The sequence below is a fragment of the Ictalurus punctatus genome, chromosome 10, assembly GCF_001660625.3.
Source record: "Ictalurus punctatus breed USDA103 chromosome 10, Coco_2.0, whole genome shotgun sequence".
Lineage (NCBI taxonomy): Eukaryota > Metazoa > Chordata > Actinopteri > Siluriformes > Ictaluridae > Ictalurus > Ictalurus punctatus.
This window is the reverse complement of record NC_030425.2, coordinates 19,765,408-19,787,923: the sequence shown is the minus strand read 5'-3', so window position 1 is coordinate 19,787,923 and position 22,516 is coordinate 19,765,408. Positions and strand designations below refer to the sequence as shown.

Sequence of the window (22,516 nt, the reverse complement as noted above, 5' to 3'; positions counted from 1 at the left end):
CCAGCTAGACATGTGCTGATAATTAGTTTTATGATACACCATGATGTTCATAATTCATTATATTTTCATCAGCAGAGGTGATATTATTAGATATTTGGATTCATTGTTGTTTTTGTAATCAGGGCTGTATTCTAATTTGCAAGTGTATATTCTAAATTGCAAGTTTTTAACTGTTTTGTAAGCTTCTGATACAACGTGATCAGAGTTTCACCTGGGAGCTTGGCCACTATTTCAGCATCAATTACACATGAAGTAAGGGGGAATATTGTGTTTTGTTTTTCCAGCCAAACTGTGGCTCTAATTTTTCATTTATCAAACGTCATTTGTCCTTCACAAAAGTGTACCACATAGCTCTGTTTACTGTCTGTTGCATACTATACATGGTCCCCATGTTTATGTGGGTTTCCTCCAGGTTCTGCAGTTTCCTCTCAACGTCCAAAAAAAACATGCAGATAAGCATATGTTACCCGGATTGACTCTGGATTCACCCTGAACCTGATCAGAATAAAATGGCTGCTGAAAATGAATGAACGAATTCTTCAGATTAAAGTGCATTATTTAGTAACAGCTGTTGCAGTAAATACAGTGAAACAGTTTATGATATCACAATATAATTTTTTTATTTTAAATAACTACATGTTCAGCTCTACTGGTTTTTACTGAGCAGAATATCTAATCGTACATTAGTACAAAATAAATACAACTGCTGTCCTTATGCTGTCTTCCAAATTGGACACCCCAAATGCTGTCCAAGCTGTGTTCCATGCAGCCTCCTGGTAAATGGTATGCAAGCATAATGCAATATTGAGTGGGCAGAATATGTAAAGAATAAAGTACTTTGGGGTGTGCTGTTATAGGAAAACATTCAACAAGGTGGTGGTGTGATACCACACAAGGGTTGGATATTTTCCACTAAATGCACATCCTGTAGTGTTTTACTCTTCTTATGCTACAGCAAATTTGTCAAGATTACAAACTTTTAATTTCATAAAGAATGACACGTCATACTTTTATCCATTTATAGCTGCATTCAATGTTTAATGTTTAATATGAAACTTCCACAAAAGAAGATAGCTTTTGTTATCACTTGCATTGTAGCAGCTATAAACAGTTGATGCCTCACAAGCTTCTCTGTTTTCTCTTTAACCTAATGTTAATTACAAGAGGGGAAAATGCAGCATGGTACATAACTGATAAACCACCAAGAAATCTTCAGGAACAGTTTTATCTCAAAGCGTGGAGACTGGCAGAACTCTACTTTAAACAATGTAAAACAAACATTTAATTACAGCAAGCTTCACCTTACATTTGTTGTTAAATAAAATTTGTTGTTGTTTTTATCTGTTTAAAGTTGCACTTAAATTATGTACATACAAGTCCCTGTGAACAAGTTGTAGGTATTAGAACGAGTGCATTAATATAAACCTGTGATTTGCCTTGCAGCTGTGTTGTTAAAAAAAGTTAATCAGCATCCACTGACCAATTAGATTCAAGAATTCAGTAGCACTGTGGTATAATAAGAACCAGCCTGTGACTTAAGATTTAATTAACGTGCTAGTGTTGGATTTATGGCTAAGGTTTAGTGCAACTAACTGGAACGTTGTAAATTCAAATCCCAGGATTACCTGGATTGTATTTTGTTCCACTTGTATGTCATTTTAATAAATGTGTATAAGTAATAATAATAATTTAAAAAAAAAAAAAAAAACACATTGTGTAGGTAAAGAGACAAATACAGTATTTCCAGAACAATCCTTCACTATATTATTTGGTGTATGATTTTCTCCCTGAACCAGTTTCCCACTATAAATCCTCACATTGAAAAAGTGCTCCCATCTCCACATGGAGGAAATCTCTTAGTCATAAAGTGCCTCTGCTCTTCGATCTGGTAGGAAAAACTTATCTATGATGTCTTATCTCACCCTTGGGCAGCCACTACTGAGCAAACACAACTAATGTGAAATGTGCTGGACCACTAAGATGACAAAATAAGCAAAACATCTCTCATGTTCTGCTGTATGTAAGGCTGCTAGGAGTCTTAAAGTGCAATTCATATTTCTTCAGAGGATAGACAGGCTTTTGCTGAAGCCAATCATGACATATTACTGGTATACCCAGATATACAGGCACATAGACCAAACATGATGTATTCACAGTAACAGGTTAAACCGGTGTAACAGACTGGGTTAGTATCAATTGACATATTGTTTTTATATCTTCGTTACATAGCTGCACACACACACACACACACACACACACACACACACACACACACACACACACACACACACACACACACACACACACACACAGTAAATCCTCGCTGCAGGGACCCGTAGTCACACTACAGCCACCTATTCTGCTCAAACTATGCCAACTTTTCAAATGGAAACACACACACACACACACACCAAACTCTATTTAAATAAACACACAAGGAATCTGATTGCTTCTTAAACATGGTTTGCCCACTTTCACCACTGATTACAATAAAACAAGCATCAATGCTGCGAATTCCTGACATGGACGCACACAGCACACCTTATCGCGTTTAAACACAGGTCTCAAACTTCAAATTACAGGATAAAGCAACCATGCTTTCGTGACTATAGCGTGTAAATCAAAGAGGCAAAACTGCCTTAACCACACTTTTGCCAGCGAACAAGCCTCAACATATGCTGCACCATAAAACCCAGAGCCATGTAAGGGTCAGGCTGCCAGCGGTTTGCTGGCAGGAAATAGCAAATACCAAATAGCAAATAGCAAACACCAGAGACAGTGTATGTATGTGTGTGTGTGTGTGTGCGTGCGTGTGTGTGTGTGTGTGTGTGCGTGCGTGCGTGCGTGTGTGTCTTTCCAAGAGGAGTGAAGAGGGGATGTGTAATTGAAAGAGAGAGGCTGTTTCCATGAAGAACAAATTCCATCCACTCCACGTCTAATTCAATCTCTTTTGAAATATGGATTGAATAAAGAAGCCAAGATCTTCTATTCAACCTAAGTCTGTGAAAACTGAGGGGACTTGTTTCAAGGCTTATTGAGCCATCTTTGGGTTTTAATTGAGCATCTTGCATAGACGAGAGACGCTGCAAGCGAGTGTAAAGTGTGCTGTAAATCAATAAGGTGGTTAAAGGCCTAAATCAAGTGAATAGAACTAGAACTCGGCCACACTTTGGCTGGTTTTTAATGTTCATATTAACTTGCAATAAGGAGTTACTACAATTACGGAATATATATATATATATATATATATATATATATATATATATATATATATATATATATATATATATGAATGAAAATATTTAGCATATTATTGCCATTACAATTGGCAATACATTTTTTCTATAGTCCATTGTTGTTTTTTTATAATGCCTTATTGTTCAGTTACCTATTTGTATATTTCCATAATAGGAATTATATAATTGCATTTATGTAATGTATTTCCTTTGCAGCTTTTTTAACAGTCCAAAGGGTAATAAGAACCATTTCTTTTCATCCTAATACATTAATAAACTGTATATGGGATGCCAATCCTTTATAGTATACCATGCACACACATATTTGATTACACTACACTTAAGAGTGACATTAATTCAACCAAAGAGACAGCAACATTAATTCATCTTCAGTAACCACTTTATCTTGGTCACGGTTGCTGAGCCTATCCCAGGAACACTGAGCACAAGGCAGGATATTTCACCTCGGATGTGAGACCAGTCCATGGCAGGGTACCAGGCACACACACATCCACACCTGGGGCCTACATGTTTTTGGACACTGAGACAAAACCCACGCAGTTCAGGATTGAACCAGGGAACCTGGAGTTGTGAGGCAACAGCACTACTCACTATGCCACTGTGCCACTGTAACTATTATATTGTCAATCATTATAGTCTGCATAAAATTAAAAGTTAAAATTTCAGATCACCACACCCATATGTGTATTTTGAACATTTCATTACAGATTTATTCCCCCTTTGCTTCACTCTTCTAGGAAGGCTTTCAACTAGATTTTGGAACATAGCTGTGAGGATTTGTGCTACAAGAGCATTAGTGAGAACAGGCACTGATGTCGGGTGAGGAGGCCTGGGGCATTTTCAGCGTTCCAATTAATCTCAAAGGTGTTCAGTGGGGTTGAGGTCAGGGGTCAGTGCAGGACACTCAAGTTCTTCCACACCAACCTTGGCTCGCTTAATGGAGCTCACTTAATAGAGCTCACTAGTTTCATGGAGCACAGAGGCATTGTCATGCTGGAACATGTTCAGACTAGGCCCCTTAGTTCCAGTAAAGTGAAATTGTCCTTAAAGTGAAATTGTCCTATAATTGTGTGCTTACAACTTTGAGGCAACCGTTTGGGTAAGGTAAACATGTATGTGTATGGAATGTATAATGTATATTGTTTGCTAATAACACACCATGGCACAATTCATCTGCAATGTCACCATCACCAGCTATCACTGCAGAGCCACACTATGCACCAGGTGAAGCAAACTTGGACACATTGTGATTGAGAGGCCATAAATTGGGTCTGAATATTGAGCAGTCTAAAACAGATGCTGCTCTTGGCCCACATCAAGACCAAAACCTGGAAAGTTAGCATTCACCCTCAGGCCCATCTGAGCCCTAATGCAGATGGACCCTTCATCAGATGGAAAAAGGAAAAAAAGGTTCAATCTAACACCCTAAAGGGTTCTTTGGTTTGTCCATCTGTTGCAACACAGTTGAACCCTACAATAGAGGGATCCACTTTTAAACAGTTACAAACACCAGAACCTTTTACCATCCTGAGAAGCTTATAGCAACCCAATATTGGTTTATCATTTAAAAACCTTATGAAAATAATACAACAGGAAGTGTGGAGCTGAACACAAAAATGCATTCATTTATATTACATGTATATTGTATGTATATGTTCTCATGCAGATCATACTCTTTCCTACATACTCTGGTCATATCTTATTCTGATCAGGAACCCCATCGGTCTTTGGCGCTCACATTTTATGGGTCATCATAAAATCGGATGTAAGATGTAAGCCAGATGCCACTGGCATGCTCAATGCAGGCCAATGTATAAAAACGGCAGATGCTCTTTAGAGAAATAACGACTGTCTGACTTTAGCATCATCATTTTGCACATTGTGCCGATTTGTACACGTATTCATGATACTGTCTGTAAATTATATGAATGGTATTGACCTGGGCTGTAAATTTGTGTGTGTGTGTGTGTGTGTGTGTGTGTGTGTGTGTGTGTGTGTGTGTGTGTGTGTGTGAGAGAGAGAGAGAGAGAGAGAGAGAGAGAGATCTCACTTTGTAGGCCAAGAGCTTTTGCATCGTGTGGTAAAGATACACAAAGAGTGTGTGTGAAAGAGAGACCAATATAGATACAGACTCACTCACATACAGTCTTAGCATATAAACCCCCAATTCCTAAAAAGTACGCTGTGTAAAATGTATTATTCCAGCCTTTTGTTGCCCTGTCCCAACTTTTTTGAGACATGTTGCAGCCATCAAATAAAAAAAATATATATTTAAATGGTACATTTACTCAGTTTAAACAATTGATATGTGTTCTATGTTCTTTTGTGAATAACATATGGGTCTATGAGATTTGCAAATCATTGCCTTCTGTTTTTATTTACACTTTACTCAGCGTCCCAACTTTTTTGGAATTGAGGTTGTACACAGCATAGAGCAAGCATGGAGCCATGAGGTCCCTGTAGCTAACAATTAAGTCTGGTTTAGCATCATACAAAGTGCATGATTAATCATCACACACTTACGTCAAACTGTGCCATTGTGGATCTTACGTCTCATTTCCATCTAGCCAGAGAATTTTTTCTTCACCACATACAGCACATATTCCCTTGTGGTTCACAAAACTTTCATATGCTATTCATAGTTGGTGACATTGTCAAATAGTGTCTCCTTAGGCAGGGCCTTAAGCCTATTCATCCTTGTCCTCTGCACTCATCTCTACCTTCTTTTCCTTCATTTTTCCTCCAATCTACAGTAGCACCACATACACTGCTATGTGAATGACACTGCTGTGGTAAGAATGATCCACTATGTACAAAAATTCTAATCTCAAAAATACATATTTTATGTAGGCTAAAAGTGAAACATTCAGGTTTCCCAGGGGGAAAGTACGCTTTCAGAGTAGTCAAAAAAAAAATTATGTTCTACACAAAATAGCTAGTTTTCTACATTGATGTTAATGTTAAACACCTAGTATAAGTCCAGCATTACTATTTGGGTAACTTTCTAGCTAGTTAGACTACACTAATATTAACTTGCTGTTAAAAGTTAACTGCTTAATAGGAATTTAGCTTTTTCAGTAAAACATAAAACTTCAGGTGCACTTACCTCACTACAGTTTTTTTGTTGTTGTTGTTGTTGTTGTTGTTTTTTTACAAATTTTGTTTTGACTCCACTTCACTTCACAGACAGAAACAAGAACATGGCAGACGATTCTGATGGGCTAAATGCCGATTTCAACCACTCCAAAAGCATCTACATTTCCTTCGGAATCCAGGATACTTCACCTTTGGCCTAATTTATATAAAAGCTGTATTTTTGAGGTTTATAATTAAAGCTCTGATTTTGCATGTACTCAAAACACCACAAAAAATATATATATTTAAAGTTACATACATATTTCATCCATCCATTTTCTGTACCGCTTATCCTGGAGTGGCCCTGGAGCCTATTCCAGGGAACTCGGGACACATGGTAGGGGACACATTGGACGGGGTGCCAACCCATCGCAGGGCAGAATCACACACATTCACAAACTATTGACAATTTAGAGCCTACATAACATGTCTTTGGACTGGGGGAGGAAACTAGACTACCCAGAGGAAACCCCTGAAGCACGGGGAGAACATGCAAGCGCTGCGCACACAAGGCAAAGACGGGAAATGAACCTCCAACCCCAGAGGTGTGAGGCAAACATATCATCCAATAAGCCACCGTGACCCCCATATTTATATATTTCAAATATACAAAATTCAAATTCAAATACTCTTGTCAGCTACCAAGTGCCATACAAAAAATCGTCAATGCTCCAGTGGTGTCAAATCATCATGAAAACAGAAAAGAGCGCTTATACACTCCGTACAGATGACGGAGGGCAAAGTTTAAAAAAAAAATAATAAAAATCTAAATTATCTACTAAAAAGACATTAATGAAAAGAAATGTAATCAACAGAACAGACCTGACTGAATGAATCAGTGATTATTTCCCCACCCATGTAGAAGCGAGTGGTGAACAGTTTAAATTTCATGAGTGACATTTAACTTAGCTGATAAGAGTAGAGAAACTGATGTGGATGATGATAATGACTGCTCATTTCCCATCATAAATGTATCAGTCATACGTTAGTGTTTAGCACATTAAGTAAAATATTATAATTGAAATATTTTGCTTATTGCATACTTAATTAAATGCCAGTGAAATCTACAGTTGAGGTCATATGAGGTCATATGCCTTGCAGAATCATTTTTTTTAAAATAAGTTTTGTTTTTCATTTAGTACTTCCCTGAATAAGCTATTTCACACAATAGGTGATTACATATAGTCCACAAGACACAATAATAACTGCATTCAAAAGTACATACACTTGCTTTGTAATACTGTGTGTTGTGACCTGGATGATTGACGACTGTTTTTATGTTTTGTGATAGTTGTTCATGGGTCCCTTGTTTGTCCTGAGCAGTTAATCTGCCTGCTGTTCTTCAGAAAAATTCTCCAGATCCTGCACATTCTTTGGTTTTAAATCATCTTCTGTATATTTAACCCCTTTCCAACAGTGCCTATATGAGTTTGAGATCCGTTTTTTCCACACTGAGGACAGCTGAGGGACTCGTACACAAATATTACATAAGGTGCAAACTTATGAACAGGATTATTGGTGTAAATTATTCTTTTATTAGTCTTCTGGGAAACATGTAAATATGTTATGTAGCTTTTGAAGAACAGTATTAAATTTTAAAAAATAAGATCTTTAAACAAAATGATAACAGTTTACACTAATCATCCTGTTCAAAAGTTTACATCCCCTGCTCTTAATGTAGTGTGTTGCCTTCTTGAGCAACTGTGAATGTTTTTTTTTAAGTATTAAGAATCAAACATAAGTAAACTTTTGAACTGGTTCATTTGTGTAAATTCAGTTATTATTGTCTTGTGTATTATATGTAAATATCTGTTATGTGAAATCATTTATTAAAGGCAGTATTAAATAAAAAACCTAATGCAATTTTTATGATCACTCTTTTTTTCAATTATTAACATTTAGCAGATTCTGCAAGTTGTATGTAAACGTATGTGTGACCTGTATAAATAGTTGGTTTTAGATAATATGTTGGTGTTTTTCAGTAGAATTGGAGTTTTCATTTTTGTGGGTGACCAGACAGTTTTGTTTTGTTTTTTGAGAAATGTGAAAGAGTACAGCATTTCATTACACGAAAGCCTGTGGTTGTCAGAACTATATATAGTAATGTAAAGTACAGAAAATGTCAAACATTTCACCGTGTAAAGGTTTTTCTCAGGCCAGTGGTCCCTTTCCCTTGACTGACTGAGAATGGAACAGCAACATGATTTTTTTTTTAATGGCATACTTATTCAGGGCCTCTCTGACATGATTGGCCATATTACCTAATGTCTCCTAATACCTGAAACTACAATATCTATTTGAACATTCTTTGTATTCCTGACATATTCCTGCACAAGAGTTGATCAACAATTTTGTGATAGGAGCCAGAATATTGTGTGAAAGATTTTTGCAAAGCCTGTTTAAGGGGTGTGTAATGAGTGAACTCCTGAAAATGTGTTACCATGCAGTCGTGAAAATCTGTTACCAAATTCAAACACAGCTGCATCAAAGCTTGTGCACAACTCCAGCACCTTCAGTGTCTCCTAATTTTTCAAGAAATCACTCCCGAGGACGTTAGCGACAGCTGCAGGGTTTGCGCACTAGTTTGCTGAATGTGTGTTGGTGACAGTGTGCGGATGCGGAGAGGGAAAAATGGCGGGTTGTTAGCAAGGATAGACGAGTGTAAGGTTCTCGGAGGGATGAGCAGGCAGTGATGCAGGCACAGTAGGCTAGTTAGCACGCGGCAGTGTGTCATCAGGTGGCAGGAGTTGAAGCAGATGAGCCCCTCACAGTGATGAGCCCTGCGATTCATGAATAAAAGATGGAGCCTGAGAGTGTGTATGTGGAAAAGAGAGAGGGAGAGGGAGATAGTGTGTGTGTGTGTGTGTGTGTGTGTGTATGTGGGAAGGAGAGGGAAACAGATGTAGTGAGCATGAATTTGTTTATGTATGTGAGAGGTGAAGAGAAAGAAAGGGTAGAGTGTGTGTCCATGGCAGGTCTAGACCATCTCACCAGATGCTCTATTAGTGGAACAGTTTAATCCACACAAGGAAACAATAATGTACAAAAGGATAGCTTACTGGCTAGAAAAACTGCAGGTAAGTGTAAACGTTTTAGACCTTTAGAACAAAATGAAGAAATTGTTTTTTTCTCCCAGTTTGGTCACTTGCCAATTCACACCAACCAATTCACCCCTATCACACAACAACTGGGGTGAAGGCTAATACGTGTTTCCTCTGAGACATGTGAAGTCACCCAACTGCATATTTTTTAACTGCTGCTCATGCTACATCGCAGGGCAGCATAATATACTCAGAGAAATGTGATATTTGCCCTCTTCCACATACAGAACTCTCTTCCAGCTCACAGATACCCATGATTGGCTAGTGTCACTGTGATTGACAGGGACAAAGAGGATAGCATCCCTCCCACCCATAGAGCTGGCCAAATTTAGCATTTTTTAGCTAGAGTTACTACAGTGTGTGTGTGTGTGTGTGTGTGTGTGTGTGTGTGTGTGTGTGTGTGTGTGTGTGTGTGTGTGTGTTTGTATGTGTGTGTGTGTAAGAGAGAAATAGATAAAGAAAAAGGCATAGAGTTGGAGACAGAGTGTCTGTGTGTAAGCAGGTATGTGTGTGTTTGTGTGTGTGTGAGACAGAGAGAGCTTGAACTCATTTGTGGGCAAACATCTTGTTATCATGTAAAATAGAGAGATGGAGAGTGTACATATGTGTGAGATATAGCTGGTTTAAGTGTGTCTAAGAGACAGCAAGAGGAAGTGTGTGTGTGTGTCTATGTTAACGTGTTAGTACGAGACAAAGACAGATTGAGCAGTCACTGTCTTTGTAGGCCTCAGTTTATATATTACATGTGAGTACATATCCGCTGACTTGTTTTCATCTCAATCGTCTGTGTCGATGTGCTGTTCAGGTGCGCTTGACTCCGATGGGCCGAGCTGGAGGCGTTATAAATAGAGAATGGATGACCTCCTTCTCACACACCATTACTGTCACACATCTCACAGCAACCTCAATTGCAGAGTTCTGCTCTTTCATTTATTTCAGACATTTACATTTAGTTATTCACCAGATGCAATGATATAAAATACCAAAAGAGTGTGTGAGGTTTATAACCTGAAAGACATAGAGACTAATGCTGGTTAGTAGAACTGTTAGAGTGGTCTACTTGGTAACTTAAAAAGATACATTCAAACCCCCTTCAAATCCCATTATTCATTCATTCACTAATTTATTTATTCATCTTCAGTAACTACTTTATCTTACATTCACATTTACATTTATTCACTTAGCAGATGCTTTTATCCAAAGCGACTTACAAATGAGAAAGATACAAGCAAAGTGATATCAAGCAGAGAACAATACAAGAAGTGCTACCATACGAGATCTATTAATTGAATTCTAGAAGAAGCAAAGTGCAGAGTAGAGGTGTAAGTGCATTTTTTTTTTTTTTTTTTTTTTTTTTTAATGAGTTTGTTAGGTGTTCATAGAAGAGGTGGGTCTTTAGTTGTTTTTTGAAGATGGTGAGAGATTCTGCGGTCCGGATTGAGATTGGAAGTGCATTCCACCACTGAGGAACAGTTAGTCTGAAGGTTTTGGAAAGGGACCTTGCGCCACGCTGAGTTGGAACTGCTAAACGTCGGTCGCTAATCGATCGCAGATTGCGAGAGGGAACGTAGGCCTTCAGGAGAGAGTTGAGGTAGGAGGGTGCTGTTCCTGACAAGCACCCTCGATCTTCTCTCTAGAAATAAATGCTTAAAATTAGCAAAATTATCTGCCAGTAGACTATTTCAAGCTTGAATGAGTACAAATGGCTTTAAATAGGTTTAATAATCTTATATTGGGTTTATTGTGATCTTATCATAAGAAATAGTAGATACATTTGACTATATTCAAGGTATTTCCACTTGTTGAGATAGAATTGTCTTCAGTGCTGGACAGGGTCGGAGTGGATCCAAAGTCTATCCCAGGAACATTCACTGAGAATACACCCTAACAGGAACACCAGTCCATCACAGCAAGCAAATGCTCTACCACTGAGCTATAACCGCAAGATTTTTACAACTAAACCACCAACATCAATGCGATATCCATTGCAGCATGTGCAGTGCTAACCATTACATCATAGGACCCACCTAAATGCCAGTGCAGAAACTTGCTAACTAACTACCTTCTTTTCAGGGGATCTTTTCTGATTGATGTTGTTGCCCAGTGTACACTATTATAACATGTGCAGAGTCTAGTTGAAAAATATGTTTGATCCATTATGACTAGCTGGAAACTCATGCGCCATGCGTTTGATTAGTGGTAATAATCAGAGTAAAAGCTATCATTGTGTACATTAAAGAAGAAAATATAGAGTTTATCAGTTGTACGTATCTTTTTGGTTAATACAATACTTTGACTGATTACAAGCTAACTTTTAAAAGGCAGTGATAATAACACTATAATAAAATCTTAGTAAAAGTACTGTAAAAGCTGCTAGCTAAAGTAAAGCCCTTACTGAAGATAAGTGAATGAAAGCAGGAAATGCATCAAGCACAATTCGAATTGTGTGTATTGGACTGTCAGATTATCATAAACATAGGTTACCACTGAATATCATGAAATTAAGGTGATGAGTTAATTAACTAATGCAAAATTAGTTTAGAGTGCCTCAAGCCAATTTCCTCCACCTAAATCTGCACTGAAACAGAAAACATAAAAATGCCAAAAATAGCATAAAGTTGTTGTACTTGCTAGCCAGACAAAATTGACAAAAGTCATATGGATAAAGTTAATCTGCATTTGGAAGATGTTTTTATGCTTTTTAAGACTAAATCCAATCCCAGCATGAAACAGTTCAGGGTTAGTGGCCTTTGCTCAAAAGCCCAACAGTGGCAGTCATAGGATTTGAACTCATAACCTTCAAATCTTGAACCTCATAACCTGGTCAGCAGCACATAACGCTACCCACTACCAAACAATGCTTCCTGCTCTGATACACACATCCTCTTTACAGGCCAGACTGAGACAGATGAGCAAAGGTCTATAACTGGCCGTGTGGCACAGCTGGCATCCTTCCTGCTACTTCTGATGACACATTAAAGGAAGTTGAGCTCAGTGGAAAACACAAAGTAATAAAAAAAATCTCTGGCTCAGCTTCAGAGATGTCTCACATGATCTTTTGCTCCAGAATCGGGCAGTGTTCCAATCCAGGAGGCTGAGTTACTCGGACCGAGGGCATATGTTCTGAATTTGGACGAAGCACTTGTCAGCTCTTTTCCAGCAAGAGTGGTGGGATTGTTTCCTCACAATGAGGTTTTATGAGGGCCGGTTTGCATGTTTCCATCTGAACCCAATCATTAAGGCCCGTTCGCTGTGCGGTTATTATCAAGCAACGCCGGCGAATTTTCTTGCAGTCAGTCTTTCCATGCAAAAACCACACGACACTTCAACTGCTGCACTACGAGCTAGAGTATAAAACCAGCACTTGGAAAATACTTTTGACTCGTGGGCACTTCGGGTTTGTCGACATCATGACTTCGCTGTTTTTGTTTCTTTTTTTATTATATGAACTGCTGCAACATAAATATGGTCATGTTTGTGAACTCCCTGATAGCATGTAGCAGTTGCTTTTATGTGTATTTTTTGTACTTAAGAAAATCAGAATGGAGATTACAGGATTAAAAAAGAGAACAAGGGTGAGATGGAAGAGTCAGTGTATGGATAAAAAATTCAACAAGGAGTTATAGGAATGAAATTTTTTTGGATAAGTGATGACGAGTGTGTGCATGTGTGTCAGTCTCACCATCCTTGCCCCTTTTAGTACTTTTTTTAATATACACTCCTCTACTTCTCCATGCAACATGCCAGATGAGTCATAACAAAAGTATAAATCTGGATACACATAAAAATATATAAATGATACAGTTTTGAAATATTAATTTACTTTTTACTTGCAGAAACACGGTCATCAACTGTTTTTCAACATATTTATTTATTTATTTATTTATTTATTTATTTATTTATTGTTGTTGCATTATGTTGCACTACTTTCTGGGTAAATTTCATCCCTGAACTCTACATCAATGTTTGTGAGAGCCCTAAAACCTTCAGAGACTTCAACTGAGCAGATAAAGTGACCCTGTTCAATATTCAATAGAAAATTACTAAGAACGAATTGGCATAAACTTACCTACAGAAACATCTACTTGTTAGTAGTTTTCTCTTAATTATGTCTTCAACCATTGATAAATAAAGTTGGAATAAAATTCTATCTATCTATCTATCTATCTATCTATCTATCTATCTGTGTATTTTTTGTTGTAGTTGTATCTCATCCACTCATTCAGTCATATACTAACTTGTTTATTTACTTACTTACTTAAATTGTCAACAGATATTTAAAGTAACAGTTTGGCCATGAATTAAATTTACACAATAAGCCATTTTTGATGTTTGATGTATTCTTTAGTTTCACAATGTTATTTTCACAAGGTTAATGTAGCTAATGAGTAACTGAACTTATAAGGTAAAATAAGATAAATTTTTATTCATCACAGGTGGGAAATTCACTTCTAATGTCTACTCCAATCTTATCCACAAAGTGCGAGTGTGGCTGCAGGTTTTCGTTCCAACAAGTACAAGCCCCAGTTGATTTGAAGCCAAGATGAACTACTAAAACAGGCAAAATCAGGTATTACTGGTGACTGGTTGGTACAAAAACCTGCAGCCACACCGGCTGTTTGCGACACCAGTGGTTCTAATCCCACCTTCAAACTTTGTGCCTCACTTCCTGCCTGAGTCTGATACTCAGACAGAGTGACACTAAACTGTAACCTCTTTTCAGGGATCATGCTGAGTAACCACTCACTGGCATTTCTGCATGAACAAGTTCAGCTCGGTTTCTTCGTGCATGCTTAACTAACCATACTCAGTGCAGCAAGACTGTTCTGGTGGAAAAGCTTAAGGAAAGAATTTAATCATTGGTCCTCTTTACATCATTGTGATGCCCCATGCTGTGTCATGCTTCTGGTGTCATGGTCAACCATCATGCAGTCAATTCATGAGCATTCAAAGAGAAATAAGAACTGGTTCCAGGTAATAGATACAGCATTAAGTAGTTTGTTGTCACTGTGACACACTGCCATGCCCCACCACCCACCTGGACTAATCAAAATCCTTCATAACTCCCACTACTTTACAACCACCACCGCACAACTGCAAATTGTAATGCTGCTATGACACACTTTTTTACTTCCGATCTCGCTGCTACACGTTTCTCCATCTTTTTTTACTACCCAGTTGCATGACAGAGCAGAGGCTACTGTTTATAAACAATTATTTGCATTGGTTTCCCAACTAACACTGCACTTCCCTGTGTATGTATTGTCTCATCTCACAATACTGTGTATTTCTGAAGTTCTGTGTACTGTGCTATTGCATTATGTGTTGCACCACCGTTCTGAAGAAATGACATTGCGTTCCAACATATGCAAATTACTATTTATAGTTATAAAGTTATAAAGGAACGGCAATAAAACCCTCTTGACTTGACTGGTAAGAATCATTAGACAATGCCTCTAAACACATAATGCCCCTTAACTTATATACAGGTCATTTAAGGTGAGCTGCACTAATTATTCATCATATAAATAGACAGCAATGAGATGATCAATATGGCTCCTGCACTTCATAGCAATCATTTCATGTCTAGACAGCATTCATATGAATACTGCTCCCTAAGGTGGTGTGAACTACTACTTTATTTTTAGCAATATTCAGTGCTTAACTCTACTTTGAGATTTTATTCACAGTTCTGCTGAGAACACCTAAAATATGATGACTTCTACATATTTATTATGTATGCCAGATGGCGTCACTGTCTCAGACATCACTTTGTCATTACTGTAGTGTTTCCAGAGGTCCCAATGTTGCTAACAAGAAAATCCTAGAAGGCAGAGAGAAATAAAAATAGACATTACACAAAAAACATATCAGTGGATGAGGAAGATATTTTATTCTATTTGTTTTTTTACTTCAGATGTGCGCCAAGCAACACTAAGAAAACAGTGATGTACCACTGTGTCCACTACTTAATAATTAGCAGCTCCCTTGTTTTTTTGTTTGTTTGTTTTTTTAATCAACCTAAAAGACTAGTCCCGCTTTGGTTTTTATTGGCTCATAAGACCTAAGTTTATGAAATCACAGGTCAAACTTAGATAAAGTAAGTTTGTTCAAAGCAAAAGAAACAAAAATGTCTTTCTTGTCTTTTCCCTTCAGTCAACTGGGCCGAGTTTTTCCTGTTTGGTCTAACTGCCGAACTAGGTTAAGAAACAGAAATGTATAGTCTTCAGGTGGCTCCCGTATCACAGTAGCAATGATACAGCAAAACCGTAAATGTTGGCACCTCTGTGTTATGCACTTCCTAGTTCTGATTTAGCAGCACAAAAGACAGAAAAGGGAACTGTAACCATTCTCACAAGCCCAAACCAGAACAAAACAAAACCCAATGTTCGGCCCAGTGGTGGAAAAATGCATCCAGCTTCAATATGGCCTACTCAAAACTACTGTCTGTAGCTCTGTTATGTCATTTTTATATATAGCAGTACGTCATATTGTAACAGAAACCACATAATCAAGTCTGAGTAACTTAACACAGTTTGAGAGTGAGAGTGTGTGATCAGACATGCAGATTGCACAATTTTAAACTGACTATAAACCTCCCTTTATCTGACTGCAACATTAGCCTTTCAGCTAATATCAAGACAGCAAAACTAAAGACAGTATATAATTGATTAGATTTTATTTTGGGCTAAATTGTTCCTTTAAAAAAATATTTTTAAAAAATTATATCGCAATAGACATTAGCTAAGACTTAATGTCTACTGTGCTGGATACTTGTTAAATAGAATTCAAATAATTGTTGAAGAAATGTATAGCAGTGGACAAAATGCTCACATTTTAATGCTGCAGTTGTACTGTTTTGCACTGAAAAATGATACGATTAACTGTACTGTCACTATTGCATCATTTGCACCACTGACTTATTCTGCCTTTAGAAACCTGTACATACAAGATAGTATACTGCACATATTTCTATCTATATGGAATGATATACAAATCATATACAATATACATATTTTGGACACTGTGATAAAGATGGACTGTGATTAGTTTCCCAGGAATGTCTAACAGCCAATTTATCCCTAAAGAATGTTTCACTTGTATTGTTCTACATAAACCATTATTCACAAGGAAGATTTGTTATAAAAGATAAAAGCTTTGCACTGTTATAACTAATAGCCTCTTCGATAACAGCTGAATAGTGACCTAAAGGAAGATTAACATATATAACCTCAAACTATGTTAGATAGTTTAGATAAATTTACACTTTATTTCATTGCACATTTCAATGTACAAGTTCTCTATGCATTTGTTAACACATCTCACTGGTAAAACTAATGTATACCCATAGTGCATTCTGGGTAATAGACATGACATGTGGGCATAACAGAACATGAAACGACTATCAGAAACTCTTGTTAGAACAAATTCAATGTGTGAGTGCAATAGTGTTTGGGTCAGAGCATACTTCACGTCTATTACAAGTCAATCTGGGCCTGAAGTTATAAACACTGTATGTATTGATTATAAAATCTATTTACACAGAATATCAGTTAACATTGCATAATGACTGAAGCGACACACTTCTTTCATGTACCATTTTATTGGACTTATATAGAAATACTTAAAAAAAACATGAAGTAGCACCATTACTTAAGTTTTACTTTATCATGTAGAACTTTAAATGTCAGAAAAATAAAACTCTTGATACATTTTTCAAATCTTGTTTCAGCAAATATAATATTAGTATTCGACCATGAGGTTAAAGGCCTTTTTTTTATCATAAAATAAAATATACTTTGTTTTTAAACTTTGCTCAATAAAGTACTTTTACGCTCAAGTAACTTCACCTACATATACATAAACAAGTGGTAAACAAACGTATTAAAATAGAAATACTAAAACTATAGTGGTGCAACAGAAGTCTGTAATACCCACTGGAATCTAATTCATACAAATTTTTAGAAAGCATAAATGGTTTCCTTTTGTCCAACTTACTAAGTTTTATACATTTGAATGCTTCGTAATAATATAGAATAAAATATGCTTTATATTACTGAATAAAAAATATGCTGGGTGAAACGGATTTAAAATATTTTTTTTTTGCTGAACCTAGAAACCCTCAGTCCCAACAGAATACTGTTAAATGCAAGTACACACCGTGATTCAGATCATCCATCCACATTTTCCGTGTGATATTAAAATAATACAGTGTTCGTTGCCCGAAGGCCATACTAAAAAATAAACCATATTTGAACCCAGCTACAAAAAAGTTCACTGAACTTAAATTAAAATATCTGTAAACATCTTTGCCATATGAAATATAATCTTTCAAGTCAAAAAAGAATAAAATACTTCAATCTGTATTAATGTCATTAATATTTAAAATGTGTGGATTTCGTTGGTTTGTTTGTTCTATACATATATATGCAGGATATGTTATCACTCCGCCTCGGATAATTTGTAGTCGCTGCAGTATCGTCGCTGCTGTAGGTCTATCAGTGTGTTTCCGATCCCTTGATGAAATCGAATGGCCTGACTTTGTTAACAGTCTACACGCTGACTCAAGTACCTTTGGCCAGACTTTTGTGGCCCTTCTCCGGGCTTGGCGGAAAAATTTGTCTGCGTACGCTGTACTAGAACTAAGTAGATTACTAGGCTTTTAAATACATTTAAAACATGCATTAGAGGTTGAAGTTATTCGTCCCGAGCTACAGTATAAGCAAATGACAACAGAGCCCTCGTTCGGGTTTCACTTTTTTTGGATACTGCAGCTTCACATACATATGTATATACACGTATGATAGACGCGTTATTATTAGGAGTTTCATAAAGCCATAACAGGAGTTTGTGGTTAAATGTTCCATCGTGGTGCTATCTTTGTTGCTATCATAGTCATGTCTTTGTCATCATTTTTTAATTGTTTTTGATTATGAAAATATACGTATTGCCTGAGTAACTGCAGCGTGGCAGACGGGGCATTCAGGGTCATTGCGCTCGCAGATGCGGTTGGCACACTCCATGCAGAAGAGGTTATGGCCACATGGCACGAGGGCAGCGATCACCTCGCTCTCGAAGCACACTGAACAGTCCCGGCTGCCTTTACGGCTCGTTCCCGAGGAAGAGGAAGAGGAGGAGGAGGAAGATGATGAAGAGGAGGATGCAGACGAATCTGAGGGCAACCCAGGGAGATGGGAAGTCATGTTGTTGTAGCCTGGGAAATTTAAGGATCCTCCGCCCGGGTCGCTGCGTACCCTCCGGGCCAATGGATGATCACTGATACCACCCACATGATGAAGTGGCGGGGATAAACGAGGCTGGGTGGAGCAGTTCATCCCATTCAACCGCCTCTGATTGGCCAGAATCCCATTAGCGTTAGAGGAAGCATTGGAAGGGAATATGGAGGACGATGTAGCACTGTTTGTTAAGCTCATACTACGTTCGTACTGAGACCAAATCAAACCAGGGGCCGGGTCAAATCCGGGCGAGGAATCGAACGCGAGATCAGCACAGTCAGGAGATACAATCTCGCCACCGTAAACAAACGAGTTGCTATTGATGTTCAGGTTGTTGTTGTTGTTATTGTTGTTGTAGCTTAGTGCAGGACTCGGTGGGCTATAGTTGGTGCCGAAATACGAGTCAGTGGAGGCGCTACCTAGAGAGCTGGAGCTGTCGTTGCGATAGCTGGCGAAGGGCTTGCGTCCAAGGCTGGGCGTGGCGCTGGCACTAGCACTTGCACTTGTTTTGCCCCATAGGCTGGCGTGATGACTGCTGGCGCTAGCTGCATGCATTTCAAAGCCTACGTCTGTGCCGTTGGCATGGAAGTCATTATCGTCAGTGGCATTGGCGAACTCAATCAGCCCAGCACCTGTGCGCATGGCGATGTGTGCCTCAATCTCATCACGTGCTCGGTCCACATTCTCAGGCATGCCTGTTACCTCGAACACCGGCTCCTTGTCTCGGCTTGGGGTCACAATATAGGTGTGTGTCTGCTGTTGGATGCGCTTGATTGTGGCTCCTTTGGGTCCCACCACCAACCCGACAACACGGTATGGTACTCGCACCTGGATGGTGGTTTGACCTGGTAGGTTGGGCGGCCCAGGTACGTTGCCACTCCCATTCATGCTGCTGTTTTTGTTTCGGGATGCTCGGATCATGGAGAAATGCTCAGCCGCTGAAATGATTTCCCTCCGTGCCATAGCTACGTCTTCCCTCCTGCCCGTCACCACGAACACAGGCTCCTCCCCTCGCACCGGAGTCTTAATGTAGGTGTTGGTCTTGGCACGCAGGGCTTTAATCTTGCAACCTAAATTTCAACAAATTAAAATAGAAAGAAAAACAAAAATAATTAGCACCAATGAAAAAGTTAAATGCTGGAACATGCTGCATGATGTGACAAATTGCATATCTTATTGTGACACACATGATGACTGTGTGCTGCTGAATACATGTATTAAAACAAAGTGTACTGCAAAGCTGTGATGTTTCACAGTGAGACTGGTTTATGGCAATTTGATCAAAACACCCACAAAATAGGTTTGTTAAAGAATTAACTAATTCTTGTGCTGCCCTGTAGTATAGTACGTAAGTGAACACACCTTTCTACAGCAGCCAAACAAAGTACAGGGCAAACAGAAGTAACAGAAACAGACAAAGTGGTCAGGCAGAACAGGCAATGCATGTAAAAATCTAAACATATGATATATGGTATGTGATGAAATACAGGAAACATGCTACATGCAAATGGTTGCAGGTTGCAAGCAGATGCGTGCTTTTAAACCTAGGAACAACGATTCACTTAGTTTTTGCACGGCATAAATTCAAACCACATGCTCGGCTACATGACACACAGTGGTCCAGGTCAAAAATAGCACAGAGGAAAAAAAATCTGGATTTTCCCTGCTTTCACATTTTAACCGGACAAGAAAGGAGTGCTTTTTGTCCACCGTATATGACTTAACTACAAACTGACAAGACAAGAAAACAATAACACTGCAGTTCCTAGAGCCTGGGCATAAATTCCCCCTAAACAGCGAGTGAGGGAGGAATAAGGAATGTTAAACCAGGACAACACAGACAAACAACTGGCACTGTCTGACCCATCTCAGCCTAAGTAGGTCTGTTGTGTCTCAGCAACTCCTCAATCACCTTTTCATTTTAGTTGTAGTGCAAAGTGCACTTATTCAAAACTGTGCTACTGTGTCAACATGGAAAAATTGTAGTAGTCCCTATTATTATTGTTGTTATTATTATGATTGATTATAATAATAATAATAATAATAATAATAATAATAATAATAATAAATACCAGCACTGTGCATGGGTGATATACATGATGAAACAACTGTGTCTCAGTAGAGAATGATGTTTTTTTTGTTGTTGTTGTTTAACTATAAAGAGAAGCAACGAAGAATAACATGACAAAGAGAGTGAAGACCCATGCATAGTGCGGTCTGGTCCAATCTAGGGTGTCAGAGGAGAGGCTGCAAAGCAACTCCCTTCCTTTTGTGATACCAAAATAAAACAAGATTATGCACCAGACTACTTTGTGTGAGTGCATGTAAATAATGACCCCTTAAAGAGTGAATGCCATGCAAGGCACACCCTGCATATACAGCATGCAGCATATATGCATATGTGGCATTTAGAATAATACACATGGCTCATTATGAAGCGTGACATCTGAAACAACAAAAGGGAGCTCACCTTGTCTGCCCACAATCTCGGCCACATGCTCAGAGCTGGGCACGGGCACACACTCGGTCATGTTCACGCTCTTCTTCCGGGGCTCATTGTCGCACGCGGGGTTCTCGTCCAGGTCGAGCAGGGTGAGGTCCAGCGCGAGCTGCAGAGCTCTTTGGTCGTCCAGGGCGTCGACCCCCTGGCTGCTGCCGCTGCCATTCCTCTCCAGCTCGGGGAACAGGGAGCTAGGCATCTCGGGAAGGAGGGGGTTGTTGTTATTTTCTCGGCAGCTCTCTTGGATCAGCGACACCGGACAAAGGAGAGGAAGAAGGGTGGGGATTGAAGAGGGAGAGAAGAGAGGGCTCTGGAAAGAACGGCCCCTGGTGCAAAAACAAAACAAAAAAAATCAGTGCTCTCTCCCTCTCTGGTCCTGGCAGTAAAAAGGGAAAGGAAAGAAGGGAAAGAAACAGTGCAAATCCGAGCTCCCGATTTTATCCCCCCAGAACGCGTATTCCGAAGGTACTGGGGGTTGTTGCGGTGCCGGCGGTGGTACTAATTCCTCCGAAAGTGCCCCTCCCTGCGCTCAGCTCTTTTCCTGTTTTCTCTCTGAGTTTTTGCTGCAGACACACAGCAGCAGCGGTACTAAACTGGAAGGGGGGGATATGCCTGCATGACGTCACCGTCCGGGCGGCGAACGGGAAAGAGGCGGGGCTGATTTGCATAAAGCCAGCGGATTGGCAGGCGAATGTGCGATGGGCCGCTGCTTCTGTTTTGCATGAACGGACTGGACTGAGGCAGTGTTGACACGGGGGCGGAGCGACGCGGCATCGCGTTTGATTTGAACGGCCAGATTGGTGCGGCCGAGCTGCGACGCTGTTTTAATTTGCATACACACTACCGATTGGATGTTGGCTGCTTGTGATTTGCATAAACCAATATGATTTGATAGAGCTGGCGGAAAGGATGGAGAGCGTGTCGGATAGCCCTGCCCTCCTTTGTTGTCCCGTCAAAATCATTACACATATTTTTTAAGGACAGCTCGCTTTGGGGTTTATTTAAAATCGTTATGTATTTTTATGAACATTTCCGTGTATGCTTGTCAGACAAACCTAACTGTATCTGTTTCATGTATATCAATATTAACATATATTATTTAGAATTAAAATGGCTATTATGTAACATCATGCCCTGTTTAAGGCTTGTATTGCCATTTGTTCATCTGTTAGACTGATCAGTGTTGTTGTGACTGATCACTTGTGTGTTCAGTTTGTAAAAGTAGGTTATAGAGACTACAAATTCACAATACAGGCAATTGAATTTAGGTATAGTGTTGTAACTGGC

At 38.9% G+C, this 22,516-nt stretch overlaps 1 protein-coding gene across 1 annotated transcript; it reads right to left on the bottom strand.

The window, feature by feature from the left end:
- Positions 1-17,077: 17,077 nt before the first annotated feature.
- On the bottom strand, positions 17,078-21,824 carry mex3b (mex-3 RNA binding family member B). Its single transcript, XM_017479015.3, has 2 exons — positions 21,200-21,824; positions 17,078-19,799 (listed from the first exon to the last, which is right to left on the bottom strand). The coding sequence occupies exons 1-2, from the start codon at positions 21,426-21,428 to the stop codon at positions 18,424-18,426; spliced, it is 1,605 nt and encodes a 534-aa protein (XP_017334504.1). The 5' UTR covers positions 21,429-21,824; the 3' UTR covers positions 17,078-18,423.
- Positions 21,825-22,516: the final 692 nt, after the last annotated feature.

Coding starts and splice junctions, on each gene's coding strand:
- mex3b (XM_017479015.3), bottom strand. CDS start 21,428: ATGCCTAGCTCCCTGTTCCCCGAGCTGGAGAGGAATGGCAGCGGCAGC. Junction 19,800..21,199: donor CGAGATTGTGGGCAGACAAG/GTGAGCTCCCTT, acceptor GTTGAAATTTAG/GTTGCAAGATTAAAGCCCTG.